The 22,481-nt window shown below is 40.6% G+C and overlaps 1 protein-coding gene and 1 pseudogene across 1 annotated transcript; one reads left to right on the top strand and one right to left on the bottom strand.

Moving 5' to 3' along the window:
* Positions 1-1,921: 1,921 nt before the first annotated feature.
* LOC133441138 (uncharacterized) lies at positions 1,922-5,044 on the top strand. Its single transcript, XM_061718531.1, has 4 exons — positions 1,922-2,021; positions 2,121-2,265; positions 4,229-4,352; positions 4,568-5,044. The coding sequence occupies exons 1-4, from the start codon at positions 1,942-1,944 to the stop codon at positions 4,867-4,869; spliced, it is 651 nt and encodes a 216-aa protein (XP_061574515.1). The 5' UTR covers positions 1,922-1,941; the 3' UTR covers positions 4,870-5,044.
* Positions 5,045-6,615: 1,571 nt separating this feature from the next.
* LOC133440650 (G2/M phase-specific E3 ubiquitin-protein ligase-like) lies at positions 6,616-13,390 on the bottom strand (annotated as a pseudogene).
* Between the last annotated feature and the right edge of the window lie 9,091 nt (positions 13,391-22,481).

Genomic DNA, 22,481 nt, shown 5'->3' with positions numbered 1-22,481 from the left:
GACATACAATATAGGGACATGAATCAAAACATTTTAACACAAAAATATTGTTTAACAAAAGCACATTACATTTGTGTCTTAAGTGAGAGAGATTCAGTTTACTGTCGGAGGACTATTTGGACTTTTATTTCCTCAAAAAAATAACAATTGCAGCTGGACCTCAGTTGTTTTCAGAAAATGTTAAATGAATGAAATATGTAAGTGCAGCTCTACAAACTACATACAGCACTTAACCTGTTGAGAGTTATGTGTTAAATATACTGTAAGTGTAACTGAACCTCAATTGTTTTCAGAAAATGTTAAATGAATGAAATATGTAAGTATGTTTAAGTGCAATATTAAATGTCTTCTCACTTGAAATAAACTCAGCTCTTTAATTCACTAAACCAGCACAAATCTTGAAGGACAGAATCATATTGATAAGTTCAGAAAAGTGTTTTTTATTGTTGTGTTTTGATGTACTTGATGTAAGCCCAGTGGATATTTAAAGCTTACAGAAGGCTGCATTTAACTGCTGCTATGTCATTCCTGCAGTATTTCTGCAGGTGTTTTGGTCAGTGCTATTATTTGTAATATCTTATATTATTTGTAATCAGCAAAAATGATCTGTCCCCATATGATAAAATCCACCACCCCCCCTTCTTTTTTACAACTCGAGTACTGATCACAGCTAAGATTTAAAATTTAATTAACAAAAAACTTTTTTCTTATCAACATGTCTGTAGTGAAACTATTGTATTTTTATTCTAATGCTGCCCTGCAGTCCGTGCCATAAACACACTTTGTATTTTAACTGCACAGAAAATAATAATAAACAATACTAAAGGTTGTCATTACCGGACAAATACTGCAATGCTGTGTCCTCCATGCACCTGAAATCATACCTGATATTCTCATGACATTAACCTGAAATTATACCTGATTTTTCATGACATTCCTGTCAATCCTCTGAGGATTCGGCGTCTCTCCTCTGCTGCTTCGTCGGATCTCAGCCACAAAGTAGGATGCAGGTTTTCCTCCACAAAACGACGTACCCGAGCTCCGCAAGGACATTTTAGTAAATGCTACGGTTGATAAACATGTTAAACATTAAATGTCAGAAAACAAAACCGTAACTTCTCTGCTAGATTGAAAACAAATTGCTTTAAAATTAAATAAACCGCTGTTCATGCTCAGCTGCCATGGTTAGTCAATGGCGTTACGCAACTTCCGGCGTCTAACCGGAAGGAGCACCCACAGCCGTTTCTACAGTAGAGCCTCCAGGAATAAGGTGGATATATTCCAGGTTCAAGCATCAGGGTTCATCATCAACCCAGACCACCCCTGGATCGGAGCATCACCCGATAGCATGGTAACGTGCGCTTGCCATGGTGACGGCGTACTAGAGATAAAATGCCCATTCAACAGCAAGGACTGCTCACTCACTGAAAGCTGCAAAGATCCAACAGTCTTCACATAGAAGAAGATGGGACAATGGCACTTAAGACTGACCACAAGTACATGTATCAAGTGCAAGCTCAAATGCATGTTGTGACCTACCCTTTCCTGGTCTTTATAAGTCATGTAAACATGAAACTTTTGTGTGTATCCATGGATCTCACAATTCACCTAAACATGACATATCAGTGTGTGATGTTATTGCACCCATAAGTCATATAAACCTGACAATGTTCTCACAAGTAGCATTAAAATCAGGTTTGACCAAAAGATAGCCCTAGCCAAAATCTCAACAGATGGGCATATTCCTGGAAGCATGGGGAAGAAACACTTTGATTCCCCAGCCTCTAGGACCTTGGGAAAGGCATGTTCCAATTTTTCACATTTTTGTCATATGTCCCGATATGTCCTGAAAACACGTATGTGTGTGTGTGTGTGTGTGTGTGTGTGTGTGTGTGTGTGTGTGTGTGTCTTTTTAAGGTTGAGTCGGCCACAGAAGCTACAATGACTGAACTAATTGAAGAAATTTTGAGCTGTGGCTATCATGGACCTGTTAATGTTGAAAAGAGAGAAGAAATTGTTCGGTATAATTGTTTTTTCAGTATGCTAACTTGTCATGGATGTTAATATTCATGTTTTAACTTAACTTCATACTGAATTTCTTCTTTCTTTCTATATTTTAGTGCTGTTGTTCTTCATGCCATACTTCGGCTGCTGCCCCTTCTCTCCCAGCTACGTGAAGGTCTGAAACTTTATGGTCTCGCTGATCTAATGAGCCAATATCCAAACATCTGCCAACCACTCTTTGTCCCTGGGGTGGAGGTGAAGGTGAGTTAGGGTGCGTCCCAATACTCCCCCTCGCCCTCCTTTTCTTCCCTAACCCTAACTTTTGCGCGTTCCCGTGAAGGTAGTGGTGTCCCAATTCCTCTTTTCACCTAGGGGGAGGGGGCATAACGAGGGCTAGGGGCTGAGAATAGCCCCTTCAAATCGAGGGATTTCAGATGCTGACTTGGCGAGCGAGGGGGTATGAAAAAAAGAGGCTCTGCGTCGATTTGACTCGCCGACCGAAGGCAAACAGGCAGACTGGTCTCAGAGAAATAGAGAGAAATAATCCTGTGACTCGTCAGATTTGTTTTGGATGTTTCTGATATAATAGTCTTCAGAAACCACAAAGTAATCCAGCTGTTATCTGGGTAATTTACACACTTTCAGATAAAGTTGCGGAAGATCACGCCAGAATAAAGGGATTTATGGTTCCGCGTTACACCAACGCAGATCCTACGGCGGAGGTTACGCAACCTACGCCGTAGGCTCTGCGTCGATTTAACGCGGACCCAAGCTCCGGACCCGGCAGACAGAAATCTCTAAATTTCGGAGCAAATTTCTTAACAGGCGTAGCTACAACTGTTAGATTTCATCTATTAAACCAACATATTCCTAAATGATTTATTTCAGCCGGCGTGATTCTCAACAGAGCTGCGTCCCGGGAGAGAGTGTCTCTCCCGGGGCTGACGGAGCAGCCTGACCCGGCGGAGACGTCTCTTCTCGGGCTGTGAGCTGAGGCTGCTCCCCGTGGCCGGCGGCTCTTCTCATCTCCGAAAACATCGGGTCAAATTTCTTAACAGGCGTTATTTGGATAAACTGAGCCCCGGTTGGGGATCTTAAGGTTACCATTATACCTGAAAAAATATTAAAACTTAATAAAGTGCCATATTAACAGCGCTACAGCTGAAATTAAAACAGCTTTTGGCTCTCAGCTTCCTGATCAGGGAAGGGATGAAAACGAGGGGTAGGGGGAGAATTGGGACAGGCACCTGGGCCAAGTGCCCTAGATCTCAAGTGCCCTAAAATCTCCCCCTTCTTTTTTAGGGCTTAGGGAAGAAAAGAAGTGCGAGTGGAGAAAAGAAGGGCGAGTGAAGGAGAATTGGGATTGGGCCTTAACTGTAGGCTATGGCTAGTGATTCTAAGTCCTAAACTTAAAATATCAGCTTATCTCAAGTACCAATCATGTCCTTTACTTTGACCGTAATAGATTCGGAGCATTTGTGGGGTCTCTGGACAATAATAATGAGGATATTTCTTCAAGTTAAAGGCCCACTATACAGGATTTTCCTAAAAAACAATGTATAAACTCGTACACAAGTAATCCTCCTCAATCGTCACTTATGATCCACTACAAGTGTGCGGTGGTGTATTTATCTACAGAGATGCTGCCTTTTGCCTGTATTTTCCGATTTTCTTATTATTTTGCTGTGTTAAGGACGTTGTGTGTGTCAACCTTTGGGCAGTGGGTGTGTAGCCCCCATTCAATAACAGCGTGTGTGAGGTTGGAACTCATAGCGTAGCAACCAGGTTACATCACTGTGTTGTTATGTGTTGCTTCTCCATCTCTCTCCTCTGCTGTCAGTGTGTCTGTTTTGACCCACACAGTTTATGTGTATGGCTTTGTTCTCACCAGCACTGCTCGCTGTCTTCATTCACTCTCTAGCCCACTGGACCACCACTGTTCTCTCTCTCTCTCTCTCTGGCTCATTGAGCTGAGGAGGAGGGGCCAACTTTGAATGCTGTGTGTTTACAAACAGCAACTGCCAATACCTTTGAAACATCAAACATCTTTCTTTGTGTAGAAAATGAATTGATATTGGCCAAATATCTGGTACTAGTATTGATATCTGTGCATTCCTGATAGATGAGTACATTTTTTTAAAATGCATGCCTGGATCTATGTTGCATGCCATTAACCCATTTTGATTTGGATAAACTCATAACGCTATGTTGTTTCTGTCACCAGGCTGATGCTGACTTTGTCTTTGCGGCGTGCAATCCTGAGTTCAGTGAGAAGGGCTCCAACAAAGAACAGGTGGAAGTGAGCGCTATGAACCATCTACAGGACTTCTTGCAGGAGCTGGAAGAATGTAATTGGTCATACAGTTTTCTTCTTGTAAACTCTGTGTACTTAGTTTCTCTATCTTACACATCTCATGAAGCTTCCATGTAGATTAGATTATCATTGTAAGTACACTTATGTCAGAGATTAGATTTCCCAATTCTACCCCTGTGCGAGTACAGGTAAACCTTGTCCAATATTTCATTTACAGTACATGATTGTTTGCTTTTTCTGTCTGTACAGGTGAACTTCCAGAGGTGGGTGACTATCCAGGTCACCTCTCCCCCAGTACGTTTATGCAGTGGCTCACAGGACAGGGCCACATTCCTGTCTTACCAGAAGAGAAGAGAAACTTCACAGTCTTTGTGCAGTTCAATCACACTTGTCACATCCAGTATGTCGTTCATACAGTTTGCTACCCAATAGTCGCCGCATGTAGTAATACAATCCGCTTGCCTGTTCAGCATATGCAAACTTATACTGAGTTCAAACAAGTGATAACTGAGGCCTTCCACCTACTAGGGCAGGCATTTCATCAGGTTTAGGGGAAATGTTGCTGTTTCAAATATGCAGTGCTAAAGAGACTACTGAATGTTTTTTTTTTTTATTTCGTTCAAATTCAATGCATATATAGTCAGGCTCAAGTACTAATACATTGGGTTTAGATATTTGTTCTTTTTTTGTAAGATCACCCAATTCTCTGTTCATGGGGGTAACATTGAGTTATCTGATTAACTTTCTCTTTATCCTTTCAAATGTAACCAAATACATTTCTAAAAGTAGAACAAATGTGTGTGGCTGGTTGATTGATTTTATTTGACATACGTCACTGTTAGCCATTACATTGAATGTTACACTTCAAACAGCATTTCCATATGGGCATTGCACCATTAAAATGTTTTTGTCAGAGAAGATGTCCTTCACTGCGTTCTTTCCATACTCCCTGTGGCTGTGTCAGCTTGACAGAATGTATTCGAGGGTGAGGGTGTCCAATAAAGAAGTGTGGAAGCAAAATACATAGTGCCTACAGGAAAGGTGATTATAATTGAGTGTAAAAATATTAGTGGCATTTTATCATTATTTTTGTAGTTTCAATTAGTTTTCTGTGACTCAAAAGTGGACACATGGGGTCCTAGACTGGACTTGTGCAAGAGAACACATCATGAATTGGTAAAAGTTCTTAGTCCTCTGATTGGCACAGACACGACTGTCAATGATGGTGAAGTAGGTACAAAGCATGAGAGAGTGTGGTCAAATAAATGTCTCTTCCAAAACTATATGAATGAGAAAGGGAATAAATGGCAAGTCGTAGAGTTTCAATGTCCTCGGTCTTCAATGGACATTCCATTTCTGGCACGGTAACACCTGGGGTGGCAGAGTTGCCATCAGATAGCCCTGAGCTCTCCTAATCAATATCCTCAATTTGGATTACCTAAAACCAAGAGAAGATAATATTGTAAGTAGATTGAGAAAATCATATTTAGAGGCAGGACAGACAATATCATTGGCATTATTACTCAACTGCCAAATTTTCCTCAGACATCTCTGGCTCTCTAATGGGGTGCTGCACCATCCCAAGCTCCCACAGCTGGTTCGGGGAAAAGTAGCCCTCTGTCCTGACTGTGGCTTGCATGTGGACCAACAAAAAATGACCCAGCAGTGATCGCTCACTATTTCCTGTCATGTGTGCGAAACCTTGGTGTCACCCCTATGAGACTGAGGAATGATTGCGGCACGGAGAACGGGACCATGGCTGCAATTCAGTGTACCCTACGTCACCACCACAATGAATACTACTCTGGAGCGTCCAGCCACATGTATGCCTCGTCCACAACCAACCAGCGGATTGAGTCCTGGTGGTCCATATTCAGAAAGGGAAGGTGAGAGGCTTTCTTAAATTTAACCCTCATACATCCTTTTAAAATACTAACACTCGTCCTATTAAGGGACAAAAGTATCCTCTTCAAAAATAGTACATGTAATATTTTTTGCATAAATATTTTAATCAACGTCAGTCCTTCAGGACACTTTTGTCCCTTAATAGGAAGAGTGTGAGTATTTTTGCTACACAGTGCAAAAAAGTGGAATATAGGATTTGTCTGAAATTCCAAAATAAGTCCAAAAATACACACCTTTTTGGCTAAAAACATATTCACTGCAAAGTTATCAAGAAAATAGAACTTGTAAAGGACACTTTTGTCACTAATGGTACACAAGGGTTAATTATGAGTAACCTTTTCTTCAAACTTGTGTATATGCTGCTTAACATTTTTAATCCATTTCTATAGGTGTCAGTTCTGGATAGAGACGCCGGATACTTCAATGGGAGTCACGAGCATCAGTGTCTGTTGAGATATTGCTTTGTAGATGTTGTTCAGAAAGACTTGGACGAGTGTGTGAGACTGTGGAACAGTCACAGGATTCGCCCCTCCAGAACAGCATCATGTCCAGGAGGAGTGGCCAGTGAACTCTACTACTTACCACACAGGTAAATACATTGGTGATTGTTTAATTAGGGGTGTTTTAAAAGATGTTCAGATCAGACAAACTGCTTGCAGTTCTAGTTGTTTTACTTTTACATTAAATGTTAATAAATGCAATTATGTCTTCTGTTTAACATAGGTTCGGCTCCAGAGACTGTGGATTTAAAATTGAACAGGCTGAATTGGATCCCTTTCCTGAGGCTCGCCTGTCAATAGCTCCATGTGGGGAACCAAACATGCAGGAGTACTTGGACTTTGCCATGGAACACAATCAATTACAGAAGCCAGAGTACTAGCAGTCTGCATTGGAACTGTATCTGAAACTAAAAGAAATTACTCAGCTATGAACTGAAAGTGATCAAAAAGTGAGTTGTAATGGTAGAACATTGCTATTTGTCTGAACACAAAGTGAATCTGTCACCCACAGCTTCATTATTTTTAATTTTTGATCCCTTTAAGTGGTGAATAAAAAATAAAGCAAAATGAGTATAGAAAACAAAATCTCTTGAAATCTCATGTTTATTTTATCTAAAACAGCTACTCACAAACAGACCAGTTTGAGTATAATGGATCTAAAACATAATTGTAAAATGCTAACTAGCTACAGCTTTAACATTAGCAACTGCACCTTTAGGTGCATCTTAACAACAACAACAGAAACATTTTTAGAGTCTGAGCTCTAGGGGTCATCCAGTCATGGTTTAGAAACAGCCAAATCCTGGACTATTTTGAATACCAAAGTCCATTTGTGACTTGAACACACTGTATGAATCTAGGAGTGGTAATTTCAATGAGTTTGAACATGTATTTGACATTGGGAAGGGAGAGTCATCCAAGAACTCTATTTGTGGCAGTGGTTCCAAGCCAGATGGGGGAAGTGAAGTCAGCCCAGTTGCAAACATCAATACATCCTCCACAGACACAGCAGCCTGGCCTTCTGTAAAGGAAAACATGTTCATACACCATGGTAATGTGGTTTCCAAACTAGTTACAAAAAAAGCTTCCAAACCTTCACAATCAAGGAGATATATCTGCCCAGTAGGCCAAGGTTTGACTTTCTTTCAGTCTCCTGTTACTCCCTGAAGGACTGAGGTCAGGTCTGAAGAGTCTCTCAACGTCAATGCCAGTGAGTCGCTTTTCTGAGTGGAAAAGGACAGGGACCACCAAAGCAGGGTGTTGCTGGAGTGCATGCAAAAACTGAAGGGCTGAGAGACCATCTTTGAATCTACAAAGTGAACACAAACAAACATTGTTTCACAAAGAAAACTATTAAAGATTCTCTTGCAATTACAATCCACCTAAACAAATGTACATTTGGGGAAATGGTTGTGTGTTGATCACTGATTTAACCCTCCTGTTCTCCTTGGGTCAAGGGAGGAAGAAGGAGGGGAAGGAGGGAAGGAAAGAGGGAGGGAGGTAGAACAAAAGAGGAAGGAAGGAGGGAAGGAGCAGAAAAAGGAAGGAAAAGAAAGCAAGGATGAAGGGAGGAGTGAGGAAAGAAATAAGGAAGGAAGGAAAGAGGGACAGATGAGGGAGGGGATAGAGGAGAGAGGAAAGAAAGGGAAGCAAGGAAATAAGGAAGGAAGGAAAAAAGGAGGAAAGATGGACAGAGGGCAAGAAAGAAGGGAGGGAGGAAAGGAGAGAAGAAGGAAGGAAGGAAGGAAGGAAAGACTGGATGATGATGGACTGACCTTAAGAAGTGGTGAAATTAAGAGAGAAGGAAGAGAGTGCCACTACAGGGAGGAAAGAAAGAAGGAGGGAGGGAAGAAAGAATGACAAGTCAATAACAGATTGGGTCAATTTAAAGAAGCCAATTTCTTGATTTCTGATTCTTGATTTGCACATGACAAGATAAGTTTTACAAACTGCAAGAATTACACACTGAAACACAATGACACAGAGGAATGACAGAGGGCAGGGTGGCATGAGTGCTCATAGATTGGCTCAAGGCAGGGAGTGGAGAGACAAACATCACATATTAGGTGTAATAAACTAAGGCACACATTTTGTCACAGTGACTAATTGATAACAATTGTACATTGTACATGACATGAGGCATCTCAAAATAATTTCTTACATAAAAAAAGAAGAAAATCACATCATTAAAAATAGGATCTTACCTGTCAATAACAGATGAGTTGCGGTCAATAATATACCATCGGAGGTAGTCTGCCACCAATTCTTTCTTTTCATCCACAGCAGACATGTCTCAGACTACCTGCTGTCTGTAACAGCGTGCTGTGTCTCATGATAGATTCACGCAGAGCATCCAATGAAGCAGCATTCTCAATCTGAAAGACATAAAAAGGGGCATTAACACCCCAGTGAATAACTATGTACAGTATATCATTACCTATTTTTATTTAGTACCGTAACATACATAGCATGGTGTAACACCACCCTATCAAAAACAAATGAATGAAGCCAATTCTGTGTATGCAATATAGGAAATAAACTGTCTTAAAACACTGCAGAACTATGTAAAACTGCCCTACCATACTGTAGGCTTATGCTATTCTCACCTCTTGCAAAGCTTTCCCTGTTTCTTCATCAGTTATTGTATTAACTGTTGATTTGAATGAAGGCTGGCCCACAAGATAATGTACAAGATCTTCTGACAAGAAATGGGGTCCTGGACCCCCATGTACAACTGACACTGCGATCATCTTTCCTGCCAGGTAGTATTCATCCTCCCAGCTGTGAATGAAGTCATATTAAAAAAAATTAAAAGTTTGGACACACTTTCCCATTCAACTGAAAGTATGTTTAATGATCATTAACCAACCATTAGTATAGTACACATCTAGCCCTATGCATACCCTTTGCATTGTAGGCCAAGAACCGATGTCCTTCTGGTCCATCAAAAATGGGTCGGTCTTTCAGGTGTTTCATTACCAGTGTTAAAAACTCTCGTCTTGGCCCACCTGTGTCGATTCCCTCCTCAAAAACATCAGCATCATCAGTAAATCTGACCAGCATGTCACAGGTTTCAGAATATGTTGTATGCTTGAAACCTCTGACTGCTCCATCCCAAACATTAGCCCTTGAGATGTTGAACCTGCTGACTGTTTTGTGATTAATAGGAAGCAACAGGTTTGCTACAATGTCAGCTAGTGTAATGTTCATCTCCTCCCTGTAATGACAAAAAGTTATCTAATTAGTGGATATTCTAGACAGTGCACAATTAGCTACTTTTACAAAAATACCAGAAATATTGCACAGTGAAAAAACTGGAATGCCAGTAAAAAGCTCATTTTACACTGCTGTGTGTTGGAAATTCTCCACATGGACTGCAACCAGCTCCTCGTCCTCTTCCACAATACCCGGTGCATACAGGTCTTTTTTTAAATTAAAATTAAAATTATGTGAGTCCCTATCTTTTTATTTTTTTTTTAACTTACCTGTAGCAAGAAGTCTTTTCTGGATTTGTTTCCGGTGGATCCATATCCTCAGTATCAGATATTACTATCTGAAAAACAAACCCAATGAAAGCAGCTAAACGCTCGATCATAATCATTACACTCGTTATCAACTACTATAGCCAACAGCTACCTAAGAAAAACTTTGACAGTATCACAATTGCAAGCACGTGCAAAATTGACAAAATTATCACAACTGGAAAACAATAGGTCTACGTCAGTAACGTTATCCATTAATATGAAAAAGAAACAATGACTTACTAAAGATTACAGACCAAGTCGATGTGAGGGAAAAAAAAAAAAAGAAGGATATAAACTTAGTTACCCAGCACAGCCAGGTCCCGTCACACATCACTTGGAACAACAACTTTCTTTAAAGTTTTGTTCATAAAGTCATTTGCAGCGACAGGGTCCTCGAACTGGTGTGTGTCTCCGCTCTGCAGGGTAATCCTGAGCACCGCCGGGTACAGCAGTCCAAACTTCACCCCCGGGCATGAGTGGAGCTGAAGCTTAATAATACCAAAGGCAGCCCGCTTCTTGGCGACAGTGGAGGTGTAGTCAGCAAAGATGGAAATCCTCTTACCCTGGTAGAGGAGAGGAGAGAGTTCCCCGGCCCGACGCAGAATGTCGTTGCGAATGTGAAAGGCGCCTCTCCCTCCTTAGGTTTGGCTCGGAGCGTGCGGTGGGCTCGATCCAGCAGCGGCTTCCCATCCAGGCGAAGTATTTGCTTCAGCAATTGGGCAATAAACTCCGTGGTGTGGGGCCCCTCCAATCCCTCCGGTAGACCCACCAGCCGAATATTATTTCTCCTGGATCGCCCCTCCAGGTCCCCGCATCGGTCATCCAGGTGTTTGACTTGAGCCGTCAGCTTGTTAACTGTAGCCTCTAACTCTGTGATGCGGTCACTGTGATCCGTAGCAGCCAGCTCAAGCTCTTGCATAGTTTGCCCGTGTTTCTGGACCTCTTCTTGCAGCGGTTCAATCGACTCTTTGAGCTCCTTTCTGACAGAGGAAATGTCGGAGAGGAGACTGGAAGAAAAAGAGTCAATTTTCCCAAAAATGTCGTCTTTCAGGGAGTCACGTAGAAAAGGGCTCACGTTTTGTTTTCATTTCTCCAGAAAAACTGAAAAAAATAAGACTTTATGGGATGAATGAATTACTTGCACTATTAAATAAATAATGAAAACTCCTTGAGGTGATCGATTCAAATCAAACCGAGTTAACCCTCATGAGGTCAGGAGAACCAAACGCTACTGCCCTCTATTCGGTTTGACAGCCGCCATTGTTCCTGATGGAGGGAGGGAGAAACTCATCTCCCCTGATGGCTCACTCGAGGGTGACGGTTTGGAAGGTCCATTCTGACCCCTGATGTCCCAGCTCGGGGAGGGAAGCGCCGCTGGTCCCTGCCCACCCCCTCTCCCATCTTCTTGGAGGCTCGTCTCTAGTGACTTGACCTCTCAGATGAACTCTGGACACTGTCCATGTCAGTCATGCTGGGGCTGCTGCAGACGGGCCCACATCTTCCACGGCTCTTTTGCCTTTACATGACTCCTGCTGCGATATTGAGTTGTAATCAATTGATTTACCATTTTAAAATGTAATATTAGTGAATCACTTTTGCAAAAAAAAAAAAAAGAGCCAAAAAACCTTCATAGACAAGTATGGTATTATTTAAAAAGGCATGGCATTTGCATTTGGATTTAACATTTAAAAAAGGTCCGCAGCACCCTCGGGTGCCTACTTTCAGTATAGCAACTGCAACAGGAAATTCATTAATTTGCATTTTACTCAACACTCCATCATCTCTGAATTTATTTCATATTCAGTAAACTGGCTTTCATTATTGATAACATCCGCCTAATTTATTAAAAAAAAAAGACAAGTAAAGAATAAACCGCTGATGCTCCTGCTGCATCTGTGTAGGTACAAGTATGTCACCTTAGTAATTAATGTGTTAATCAGCTTCAAACTATGTTTTATTACATTACGTGGAAAGAACCATCACCGCAGTCCAAACAGAGTGAGGAGCAAAAGTACATTTAATATCAATACCTTCCTTTAAAATGTCCACTATATAACTATTAACTAAATACATATATTTTAAGCTGCTTTGAAATGAATCCCAGATTTTTTTTTTAAAGATGCCAGGGGGTGAAAATATGCTATTTGGAAGACAATTAGATTAGACAATTAGAAGACATTCACGTTTTTTTTTTGTAATTAATGCAAATGATTACAAGAACAAACACAAACACAAATAGAGGGAAACAAACCTCAGTGAAAGTATGTACACTATATTTATTCGTTAATTAGCATATAAAAATGTTTATCAAACTGAATTTTAAAGGCTTTAACATCCATACTGTACAAGAGAGTTGGAGAAAAGGATCAGAATTTAAATGGACGTGATCTGCTCCCGATCAACAGAGAAGAGCATCGTGAATCATTTTGACAATCTTTTTTTTTTTTTTTTTTTATTATTTCGTTTATTTCGGCATGTTTATATAGACACATTTCATCTCCAGAACATTATACATTGCATACTCAGCACATGACGAAAAGGGTACGGGAGAAGCTGACGCTTATCAAAGTCCCGCCCCGTTCTATGTAAGATTCATGATCACATCAACAACAGAATTCAGTAAGATACATAGTTTACCACATAGCAATTTGTCTAATTTCATCCTTCACAGTCCAGATAGCATGTATGTTTGTACACGTGTCCAGTCCACTCATCCTGATCACCGTTCCTGTGATTTACTACTGTGTCCACTGTACAGTTATTTTTATGTCCAAGTCTCTTTTTGCATGCAATCCACTTTGCAATGGAGGTGCGTGTGTCAATGCAGATTTTGATTAGTCGCTGTCCTCTGGCTCTCTAGCCGCCACAGCCTTTGCCCCCTCCGCTCGTACTGACTTCATCTCCTCACGAGCTTTGGACACATCCGACCATACACTGGTCAGTCTCCTCTGGATGTCAGAGAGGCCTGAGAGCAGCTTTGCCTGATCAGCTCTCACTTTTCTCAACTTTTGTAGCATCCAGACCCCGCCAAGCCCTAGGATCACCAGGCCCACCGTCATGCCCGTGAATATATAGACGTCCTCCACGTCTTCCATATCCAGCACCCCAAGACACACCACTTTCCATTTATTCCAACTGTCCATAGTGTACCCCGCCAAGAATGTCCCATCTGGACAGGCCGGTTCCCCTGTCCCAGCACGCCGTGTAGAAAAAATCTTGTCAATAGCATTTACTGAGCAGTTCAGAATCTCCATTCTTGATTTTATGTTCTGCTTGGTCGTGATATCTGCTGTGCTGTGATAGAGCTCAATTTCACACACACACATTTTATAGTCACTTTGTTTTGTTTCCATGTTTTGTTTCCATGCCAGGTGTTCCAGTGCTGATTTTCCCACATTGCCATTGTTTTGTACACATAGCCAGACATTGCCTTCCTGTACCTAGGTTTGATATTCCTTCAATAACAGCTTCTTTAACTCATGTTTGAAAACAGTTAAATTTCTTGCTAACTTTAATTCATTGTTTAGGCTATTCCACATTTTCACACCAGCTACTGACAAACTATGGCTTCCCATCGTTGTCCTTATCTTTTTCTGTTTAAACTGCAGCGAGCTGCGCATGCTGTGAGGACCTTGACTAAGAGTGAACAATTTCTGAACATTTACTGGTAATGCCGCCTGTGTTGCTTTGTAAATTGTTTGTAGCATCTGAAAATGAAGTATCTCTCTCAGTTTTAGATATTTCGTCTTTATGAACAGTTCGTTCGTATGTGCCCTGGCTGGGACAGAATGAATGATGCGAAGCGCTTTTTTTTGCAATTTAAATATTGGTTCTGTAATGCCCTTGTAAGTGAAACCCCAATTTTCTACACAGTACCTCATATGTGGGACTATTAGTGCCGAATATATGGTCTTAAGCGAGTTTAAATTGAGAGATTTCTGCAATTTCCACAGAATAGACACACTCCTTGCCATCTTATTTTGAATTATTTTTACATGTGGTCGCCATGTCAAGAGGTCATCCACTAATATACCCAGAACCTTATGTTCCCTCACTCTTTCTATATTGTTTCCAATAACTTGCAAGTTTATGCTTTTCTTTACATTATTTCTCCCAAATAACATGAATTTGGTCTTTGCCAGATTTAGTGATAATTTGTTTATATTAAACCATGTATTTAGTTTTGTCATTTCTCTGTTAATCGCTTTTTCCAGTATATTCAAGTCGTTTCCTGAGCAGAAAATATTTGTATCATCAGCAAATAAAATAAGTTTTAATACATCAGATGTTTTGATTATGTCATTGATATATAGAGTAAATAGCTTAGGGCCTAAGACTGACCCCTGTGGGACCCCACAGACGACGTCCAGGCATGTAGACCTATTTGTTCCCATCTGGACATATTGGACTCTACCAGATAGATAGCTTTTGATCCATCTTAAAGCTGTATCTCTGATACCGTAATCATATAATTTTTCAATCAAAATATCGTGATTTATAGTGTCAAAAGCTTTTTTGAGGTCAATAAAGATGCCTACTATATATAATTTGTGGTCAAGCGCATCTTTAATCAGTTCTATGGACTCTGTGAGGGCAAGTGCTGTCGAATGTTGCTTTCTGAACCCGTATTGGCTGTCACACAGGATGTTGTGTTCAGTCATGAACTTTTCCAATCTGAGTTTTTCTAAAATCTTTGAACACTGCGGCAATAAGGAGACCGGGCGATAGTTTGTAGTCATATTTATATCACCACTTTTATACAACGGTAATACCTTTGCTATTTTCATTTTGTCTGGAAATACACCGGTTTTGAAGGATAAGTTACATATGTGCGTGAGTGGTGTTATAATTCCTTTTTGTAACGCCTTCAACAGTCTCATGTCAATTTCGTCTACATCTACTGAAGATTTAGATTTGCACTGTGTGAGGGCATTCACAACTTCTGCTTCAGTGACTGGTTCAAGTAACAGACATGAATTTTTAGTGATTGTATTCTTATCAGAGTCAAAATGGTCCCAGCGCAATGGTGATTCAGGGATGTCCTTGGCCAGCTGTGGGCCAACATTTACAAAGAATTTATTGAATTGATCCACAATCAGCTTCCCCTCAGACACCGTCTCATTATTTATAATAAGGTGGTCTGGGAGTGTGACCTTTGGTTTCCGACCTGATACTGAATTCACTATACTCCAAAGTTTCTTGTTATGATCCTTGTTATCTGATAGTAGTTTTTCATAGTAATCCTTTTTTTGCTTTCTTAGTGCACTATTTATCTTATTTCTATATTTTTTATATTTGGATTCAGCTATTTCTGTTCTGCCTCTGAGAAATTGTTTATATAAAAGGTTTTTTTTCCTACATGCATTCACAAGTGATTTCGTAAGCCACGGTGTGGTTTTCTTTTTTGTTTTGTCTGTTACCTCCCTTGCAGGGCAATGTTTATGGTACAGTCCTGTGAGAGTCTTCAGGAATTCATCATACGCTTTGTTTGTTTCTGTTTCAGAGAGCACATGTCTCCATGTCTGTGTCAACAGCTGACTCTCCAATGCGTTCATATTCTTTTCATTTCTTATCCTAATTAACTTTCTTTTTTTCGTCTTGCTCTTTACAATATGATTCCACTCACATATTGCAAAGACTGGTAGATGATCAGAGATATCGCATATCAATAGTCCACTCACTGGATCTGCTTCTAAGACATTTGTAAATATATTGTCAATTAGTGTGGCACTATGTTTGGTAATTCTGCTGGCCATTGTAATTAAGGGATGCATACCTGCCGCATACATACTATTTAGAAAGTCATCTGTCCCAGCGTTGTTGTTTGGGTTGAGGATATCGATATTAACGTCCCCACATATGAAAACATTTTTTTGCTTTGTCAGAGAGAGTAGTTCTGTCACACTATCACTGAATAATTCTAACTTTGAATCCGGGGCTCTATACAGACAGGATATTACAGTATTTCTCCCTTTACACATAGATAATTCTACGGTTATGCATTCCATTACATTGTCAATAGCTTTTGACACATTTTCCAATATGACAAAATTAATGCTCTCTTTAATAAAAAGAGAAACTCCTCCACCAGTCTTTTTTTTTCTATTTTTACACACAAATTCATACCCATTCAAGATGAAGTCCATTCCCTTTTCTTCATTAATCCAGGTTTCTGACACCGCAATGATATCAAAGGATGTCAGCAGGTTACTGCAGCAGCAGTCACCCGCCGCCTATGGATGTAAGATGATTTTTGAAGCGACCCACTTCCACCGGAGACAATACACACACACACACACACACACACACACACACACACACACACACACACACACACCTCACACACACACACACACACACACACACACACACACACACACACCTATATACACATACATACATAAATACACATACATAGTATGTATTTATGTATGTGTGTATAATATACACACATACATATATACACATACAGACATATATACGCACACACACACACACATGTGTGTATATATATATATATATATATATATCATTATCCGTGGGAAATTAAGTGCTGCCCCCCTGTGGTCATGATATGCCCCCCTTGCAATATGGTTCTGGAGCCGGGGCTGGCAGGCCCGTGGCATAGGGCGGGCATTGGGGGGCCGTGCCCGCCCACGGAGTCAGCTGTGCCCGCCCTGGAGTAAAAGCAAATTTCTCTGTTTATTTTATTTGGGTTTTGTTTTTTCCGTCGGAGTAGCCATCTTCTATTAATCCTATCTATCTCAATTTGTCAATCATACAATCCAACCAATGCAATCAACGAACAAAGGCAACGTGTAAGCCAATGACCGACAGAGGGGGGCGGGTCACAGCCTGTGACCCGCCCCCCTCTATCGGTCATTGACTTACAGTGACGCAGTGACCTGTGACTCACAGGTCACTGCGTCACTGCGTCACTGAGACCAGAGTAAATAGTCGTGGTCATCAGCAGTCGCCATTAAAAATGGATATCCGAACATTTTTTAAGAAGACACAGAAAATTACAAGTGACGGTGCGGACGGGAGCGAGCAGGAAGTAGCACCATACAGCTCCACATCTACTACAAACGTAAGCACCGAAGTCAAAAGCCACACTGGAGTAAACAGTCATGCTAGGAGGGTTAGCTATAGCAGCTATGGAGCACGAGGAGCAGCAGTCAGGTATATGATGGTGCTTCCCTCATGTCGGGTAAACATGGAGGGGTACAGAAGCTACTGCAGGAAAAACTGGACAGAGAGATACCATATGTCCACTGTTATAACCATCAGCTGCATTTGGTGGTCACCCATGCCCTGGCAGTTGAAAAGGCTGTGATGGACTTCTTCAGTGTGTGTAACATGCTGTACAAGTTCTGCAGAAGACCAACTGTTGCCATTCTCTACAAAGGAGAGACACTCTTGGACCAATCTCTGTCACTCGACAATCATGTAAGTCATCTTGTGAGTTCATGCTTTTTCCAATTAAGGAATATAGCTAAATTAAGATCCGTGGTTACCAAGGTTGAGATGGAGATGGTTGTTCATGCTTTTATTTCTTCTCGCTTAGATTATTGTAATTCTCTTTTTACCTGTTTAAATCAGACCTCCTTAAATCGTCTCCAAACTGTCCAAAATGCAGCAGCCCGGCTTTTAACTAGTAGTAATAAGAGAACACACATCACTCCAATTTTATCCTCTCTTCACTGGCTTCCCATTAAATTTCGCATCCATTTTAAAATACTGGTGCTAACTTTCAGAGCTTTGCATGGCCAAACACCACAATACATCGCTGACCTCCTCCTACCTTATGCGCCAAATCGGGCTCTTAGATCAGCACACCAATCATTACTGTCTGTCCCTCAAACTCGTTACAAATCCAGAGGTGACCGTGCTTTTCAAGCTGTTGCGCCAAAATTATGGAATGCTCTCCCCTCACAACTGCGTTCTCTGGACTCTTGTGAAGGCTTTATGAAGCAGCTGAAAACGTTTTTATTCAGACAGGCTTTTGGTTAACCGTTTATTGTGTCTCTGCGTTGCTGCTATGTTTTTAATTGTGCGTTGCGACTATGTTTTTAACAGCCCAGTGCTGTTTTCTGTACCTTGTTAATTTTATCTAGGTTTTTATATATATGTATACTATTGGTATCTTTTCTTTTTAATATCTTTTAATTTGTGTGCCTTTTTTTAAATGTAAAGCACTTTGTGATTTTATATCTGTGAAAGGTGCTATATAAATAAACTTTACTTACTTACTTACTTACTTACTCAAGCGCCTTTTGGATCAACGTTGGAGTGGACATTTTGCAACAGGTATGTTGATTAGGACTGATTAAGCTGATAATCCAATTATGGATCCAAGGATCCAATTAAATAAATAAATAAATAAATAATGATGATGCTGTATGTTTGCAACAGCGTACTGTGTGAATGACTCCCCCACCTGAATATATTAATTATTTATTTTATCTTTTCTGCAGTCTCAGTCATTCTGAAATCCTTTGATGACCTATCCACACTGTTCCAAGAGATCACCAGCAACTGGACATTTGGAGCAGATCTGCGCATTGAAGCAACAGGATTGTGGCAGAGCATCTCTGAGCCCAGCTTTAAGTTCATTGCTGAGATGGTGCACAAGATCCTTGCATATCTTGACCCCCCAAACAAGATGTTGCAGTCTGAAGACATGGATCTGGTTACAGGTGAAGGAAGATTATATTTATTTTTAATCTAGACAGTGCAATAAATATACCTAATACCTACTTCTGAGCAAAATTACATTGTATATAATAATACACTTTATTTGCATAGAACCTTTCATACAAGAAATGCAGCTCAAAACGCTTTGCAACAAAGAGTTACATGCACCAAGTGCTTCACAATGAACATTAAACATGGTAAAAAGTGAAAATAGAAAGATTACATGCACCCATTGCTTCATGATGATTGAAAAACATGTTAAAAAAGATTAATGAAAATAAGAGTGCTGCACTGTAAATTTTGTTGTATTCTGTACAGTAACAATAAGGGGTTTTGTCTTTTCTTCTAGGTTTGCAGCTCATCAGCAGTGCATGCACCTGTCTTGAGAATATCCGCACTGAGACAGAATTCCAGGCAATCCTAGCGCATTGTGACACAACAAGGCCAAACTCTGCCTTTGCTGACTATGTGGTTGAGGAAATCAGCACATGTGTAGATCGCAATGATGAAACAGAGCTACGTAGGATTTATTATAGTTGTATTGACTCAGTATGTGGGGAAATGAAAAATCAATTCGGGAAACATAATTGAGACCTGATGGAGGCACTCAATGCCCTGGATCCTGCACAAGCCACATTCTTGGATGTCACCAAGGTGAAGCCTTTACTTGACCTGACCAAGACGCCTGCTGTGGACTCTGAATTCGAGGTGGCTCGCAACTTCCTCAGGACACAAATGTCTTCTCCACCGGATAAGGCGAAGTGGACAATGAAACAGGTGATTTAGGCTAGGTGAAAGTTCAGTATTGTTTTTATTGTATTCAAAAATCTCAAAAACCTACAAGGCCCCTTTTTAAAATGATTAAATGGTCTATATTGTCATGGCCAGAGGTGGACAACTCCAGCTTCAGAGAGTAAAAGTCCTACCATGTATTTGTTCTGCCCATTCACTACAACCAGGTGAGTTCACTAATTAGCTCATCTACCTGGCTGAAGAGCTGATTAGAATCAACTGGTATAGTGAATCTGCAGAACAAATACATAGCAGGACTTTTACTTTTTGAAGCTGAAGTTGTCCACCTCTGGTCATGGTATGGTCATTTGGGACCTTTTAAGCAAGCAGTCAAACACATAACACCTAACATGATTTGGTTCAATGAGAAGAGCATTTATTTGACTGTTCAACATGTTGCATACATTTTTATTTACGGTATATTGTTATCTGAGTTATAATAATATTGATTTCAACCTTATTTATCAATCCTTACAGATTCTGAAACAGTTCCAGAGGCCGCTGGAAGCAATGCCCACCGTCTTCACAGCGTTGAAACATGGACTGACTTTTGGAGCCAGCACCGCATCCTGTGAAAATTCATTTTCCACTCTTATTCTTTTGGGTTTGGAACGCTTCATCTGACATTATTACTAGAAAACTTAAAATGTATACTTATTTTTTTCATAAATCCTGCCACAATCCAGCCTCAAGCTCCTTTAAGAATGTCTTCACAGAGCATCGCCTATCTATGCTTCATCAACGCAAGGCCAACCTCATCCAGTTGGCATTTGAGAAGGACTTGACTCGGAAATGTAGGAATGAGTGGAAGGACAATGTTTTAAGAAGGTTTCACACAGTCCACAAACGTCGCCTGCCACTCTACTAAAAGTGGTTACATCTTGGTTAAACCAAATTAATATTACCGGCAGGCAGAAGGGTCACACTGCTTTGTTTTGCTCCTTGTGCTCCCAAGCTGCTGTAGCTACCTCCCCTAGCATGAATGTTTACTCCAGTGACATCAGTGCTTATGTTTCTATTAGAAGTGAAGCTGTATGGTGCTGTTCTGTGTACGCCACTGCCCCCGTTGCTGTTCTTTGTTACATAAATGTTTGACTTTCAGTGGAATAAATGGACAGCACTACACTACTGTATTGTTTTTTTTTTATATATATTTTGGGATGAACTGCCTGTTTTATTGAGAGAAAATGATTTGACAATACTGTAGGAGTTGCCACGGAGCCACTGTGCAGCCTGAGGCAGATAAAATGTAAGTTGAAAAAGTATGCCCCCCTGAAAAAATGTAATGCCCCCCCTCTAATTTGTTTCTGCAGCCGGGTCTGTACCGAAGTTTAGCTAACGTTAACTAGCTAGCTAAGTTAGCTAGTGTCTGTAAAATAAAGCCTCCCATAAGTTAACGTTAGTGCCAGTAAACGTTAAAAAACAACTTTGCAAGGTAACCTTAGTTTGAAAATGGCTCTCTGTCTAATGTAGCGAATGTCAAAAATAACGTTGTTAGCTAACTAGCTAGCTAGTTAACGTGTTATAATTGTTTTAGCGTAACGATTTGTTGACGTTAACAATAAAATTCGACAGTAAAAAATAGCTTGCTAACCTTGCAAACTTGTTTTTAGGGCTAGCTAACGTTGGCTACACGCTACACAGCAGGTTGTATATCAACGTTATGGTTAAATTTGTCACTGTTCTGTGCTAACATTGTCAATTTGCAGACAATGAAGAGAAAGGCCGGCAAGGATATTGCCTCTTACTTCAAGAGACAGACAGTCAGCGCAGGAGAGCACAGGGCTAATGTTGTTTCTAGGCAGCCAGAGAGAGAATCAGAGACAGAGAGTAACAGCAGTGACAGAGCTGAAGGTAACTTAAGTCAAGTAGTGTGTGTTAAGTGTTTCCCTGACATTATTGTGATGGATTTATTTCTCAAAGCAATATCTAGGGGTGCAAACTTGTCATGTTTTGGTGAAAATAGCTGTTTTAAAATCCGAAATAGGTCATTGGTTTGCATAGGATTGTATCTTTGTCACCTTTTTTGCATATTTGCCACCTTTGTTATTGATTATGGGTTTGCACCTCTTAAAATTAATGAATTTATGGAATCCTATACCTCTTATTGAAGTGTAATGTTACCTGTTCTTGTGCTTTTGTTTTCTGATAGTTATTTGTTTATTACTCTAGTGGTACTGTAGTGTAGTGCTGACAAGTGTAGTGCAGTGTTGACAATAATTTCTCCTATTGGGATGAATATAATTCATGTCTGTCTCCACTCTACATTCTTTTGTATCCCTCCTAAAGGAGAGGGCTCTGAACAGCTCGATCCGGACAAACCCAGGTCTCCAGGTGAGGGACCTGCTCATGGACCAACAGGTGAGGATGATGAGCTAATGGTAAAATTAATGCTGCTTGTCGTCCCCGTCTCTGTCCCATCTTCTCTTTCCAACTCCACTGTGCTCTCAAATTACGCGTACATTGCCTAGTGTATAACATTTTCATTCTTTTGTATACCTCCTACAGGAGAGGGCTCAGAACAGCTCGATCCGGACTAACCCAGGTCTCCAGGTAGTGGCCCTGCTCATGGACCAACAGGTGAGGATGATGTTTTCCTGATGGTTGAATTGATGTTTGGAAGATGAATTCTAAAAGCCACTCGTGTCCAGAGTAGTAATTTTTTTTTTTATAATAATGACTGTTTTTCACTCTGTCATTCTAGACATATCTCAGTCACGAGCAGAAGGACCGAAACAGCCATAT

Source organism: Cololabis saira, chromosome 3, assembly GCF_033807715.1.
Source record: "Cololabis saira isolate AMF1-May2022 chromosome 3, fColSai1.1, whole genome shotgun sequence".
NCBI classification, from domain to species: Eukaryota; Metazoa; Chordata; class Actinopteri; order Beloniformes; family Belonidae; genus Cololabis; species Cololabis saira.
The sequence above is the reverse complement of the archived record's forward strand: the minus strand, read 5'-3'. Positions and strand labels throughout refer to the sequence as shown.

Coding starts and splice junctions, on each gene's coding strand:
- LOC133441138 (XM_061718531.1), top strand. CDS start 1,942: ATGACTGAACTAATTGAAGAAATTTTGAGCTGTGGCTATCATGGACCT. Junction 2,022..2,120: donor AAGAGAGAAGAAATTGTTCG/GTATAATTGTTT, acceptor TCTATATTTTAG/TGCTGTTGTTCTTCATGCCA. Junction 4,353..4,567: donor CTTGCAGGAGCTGGAAGAAT/GTAATTGGTCAT, acceptor CTGTCTGTACAG/GTGAACTTCCAGAGGTGGGT.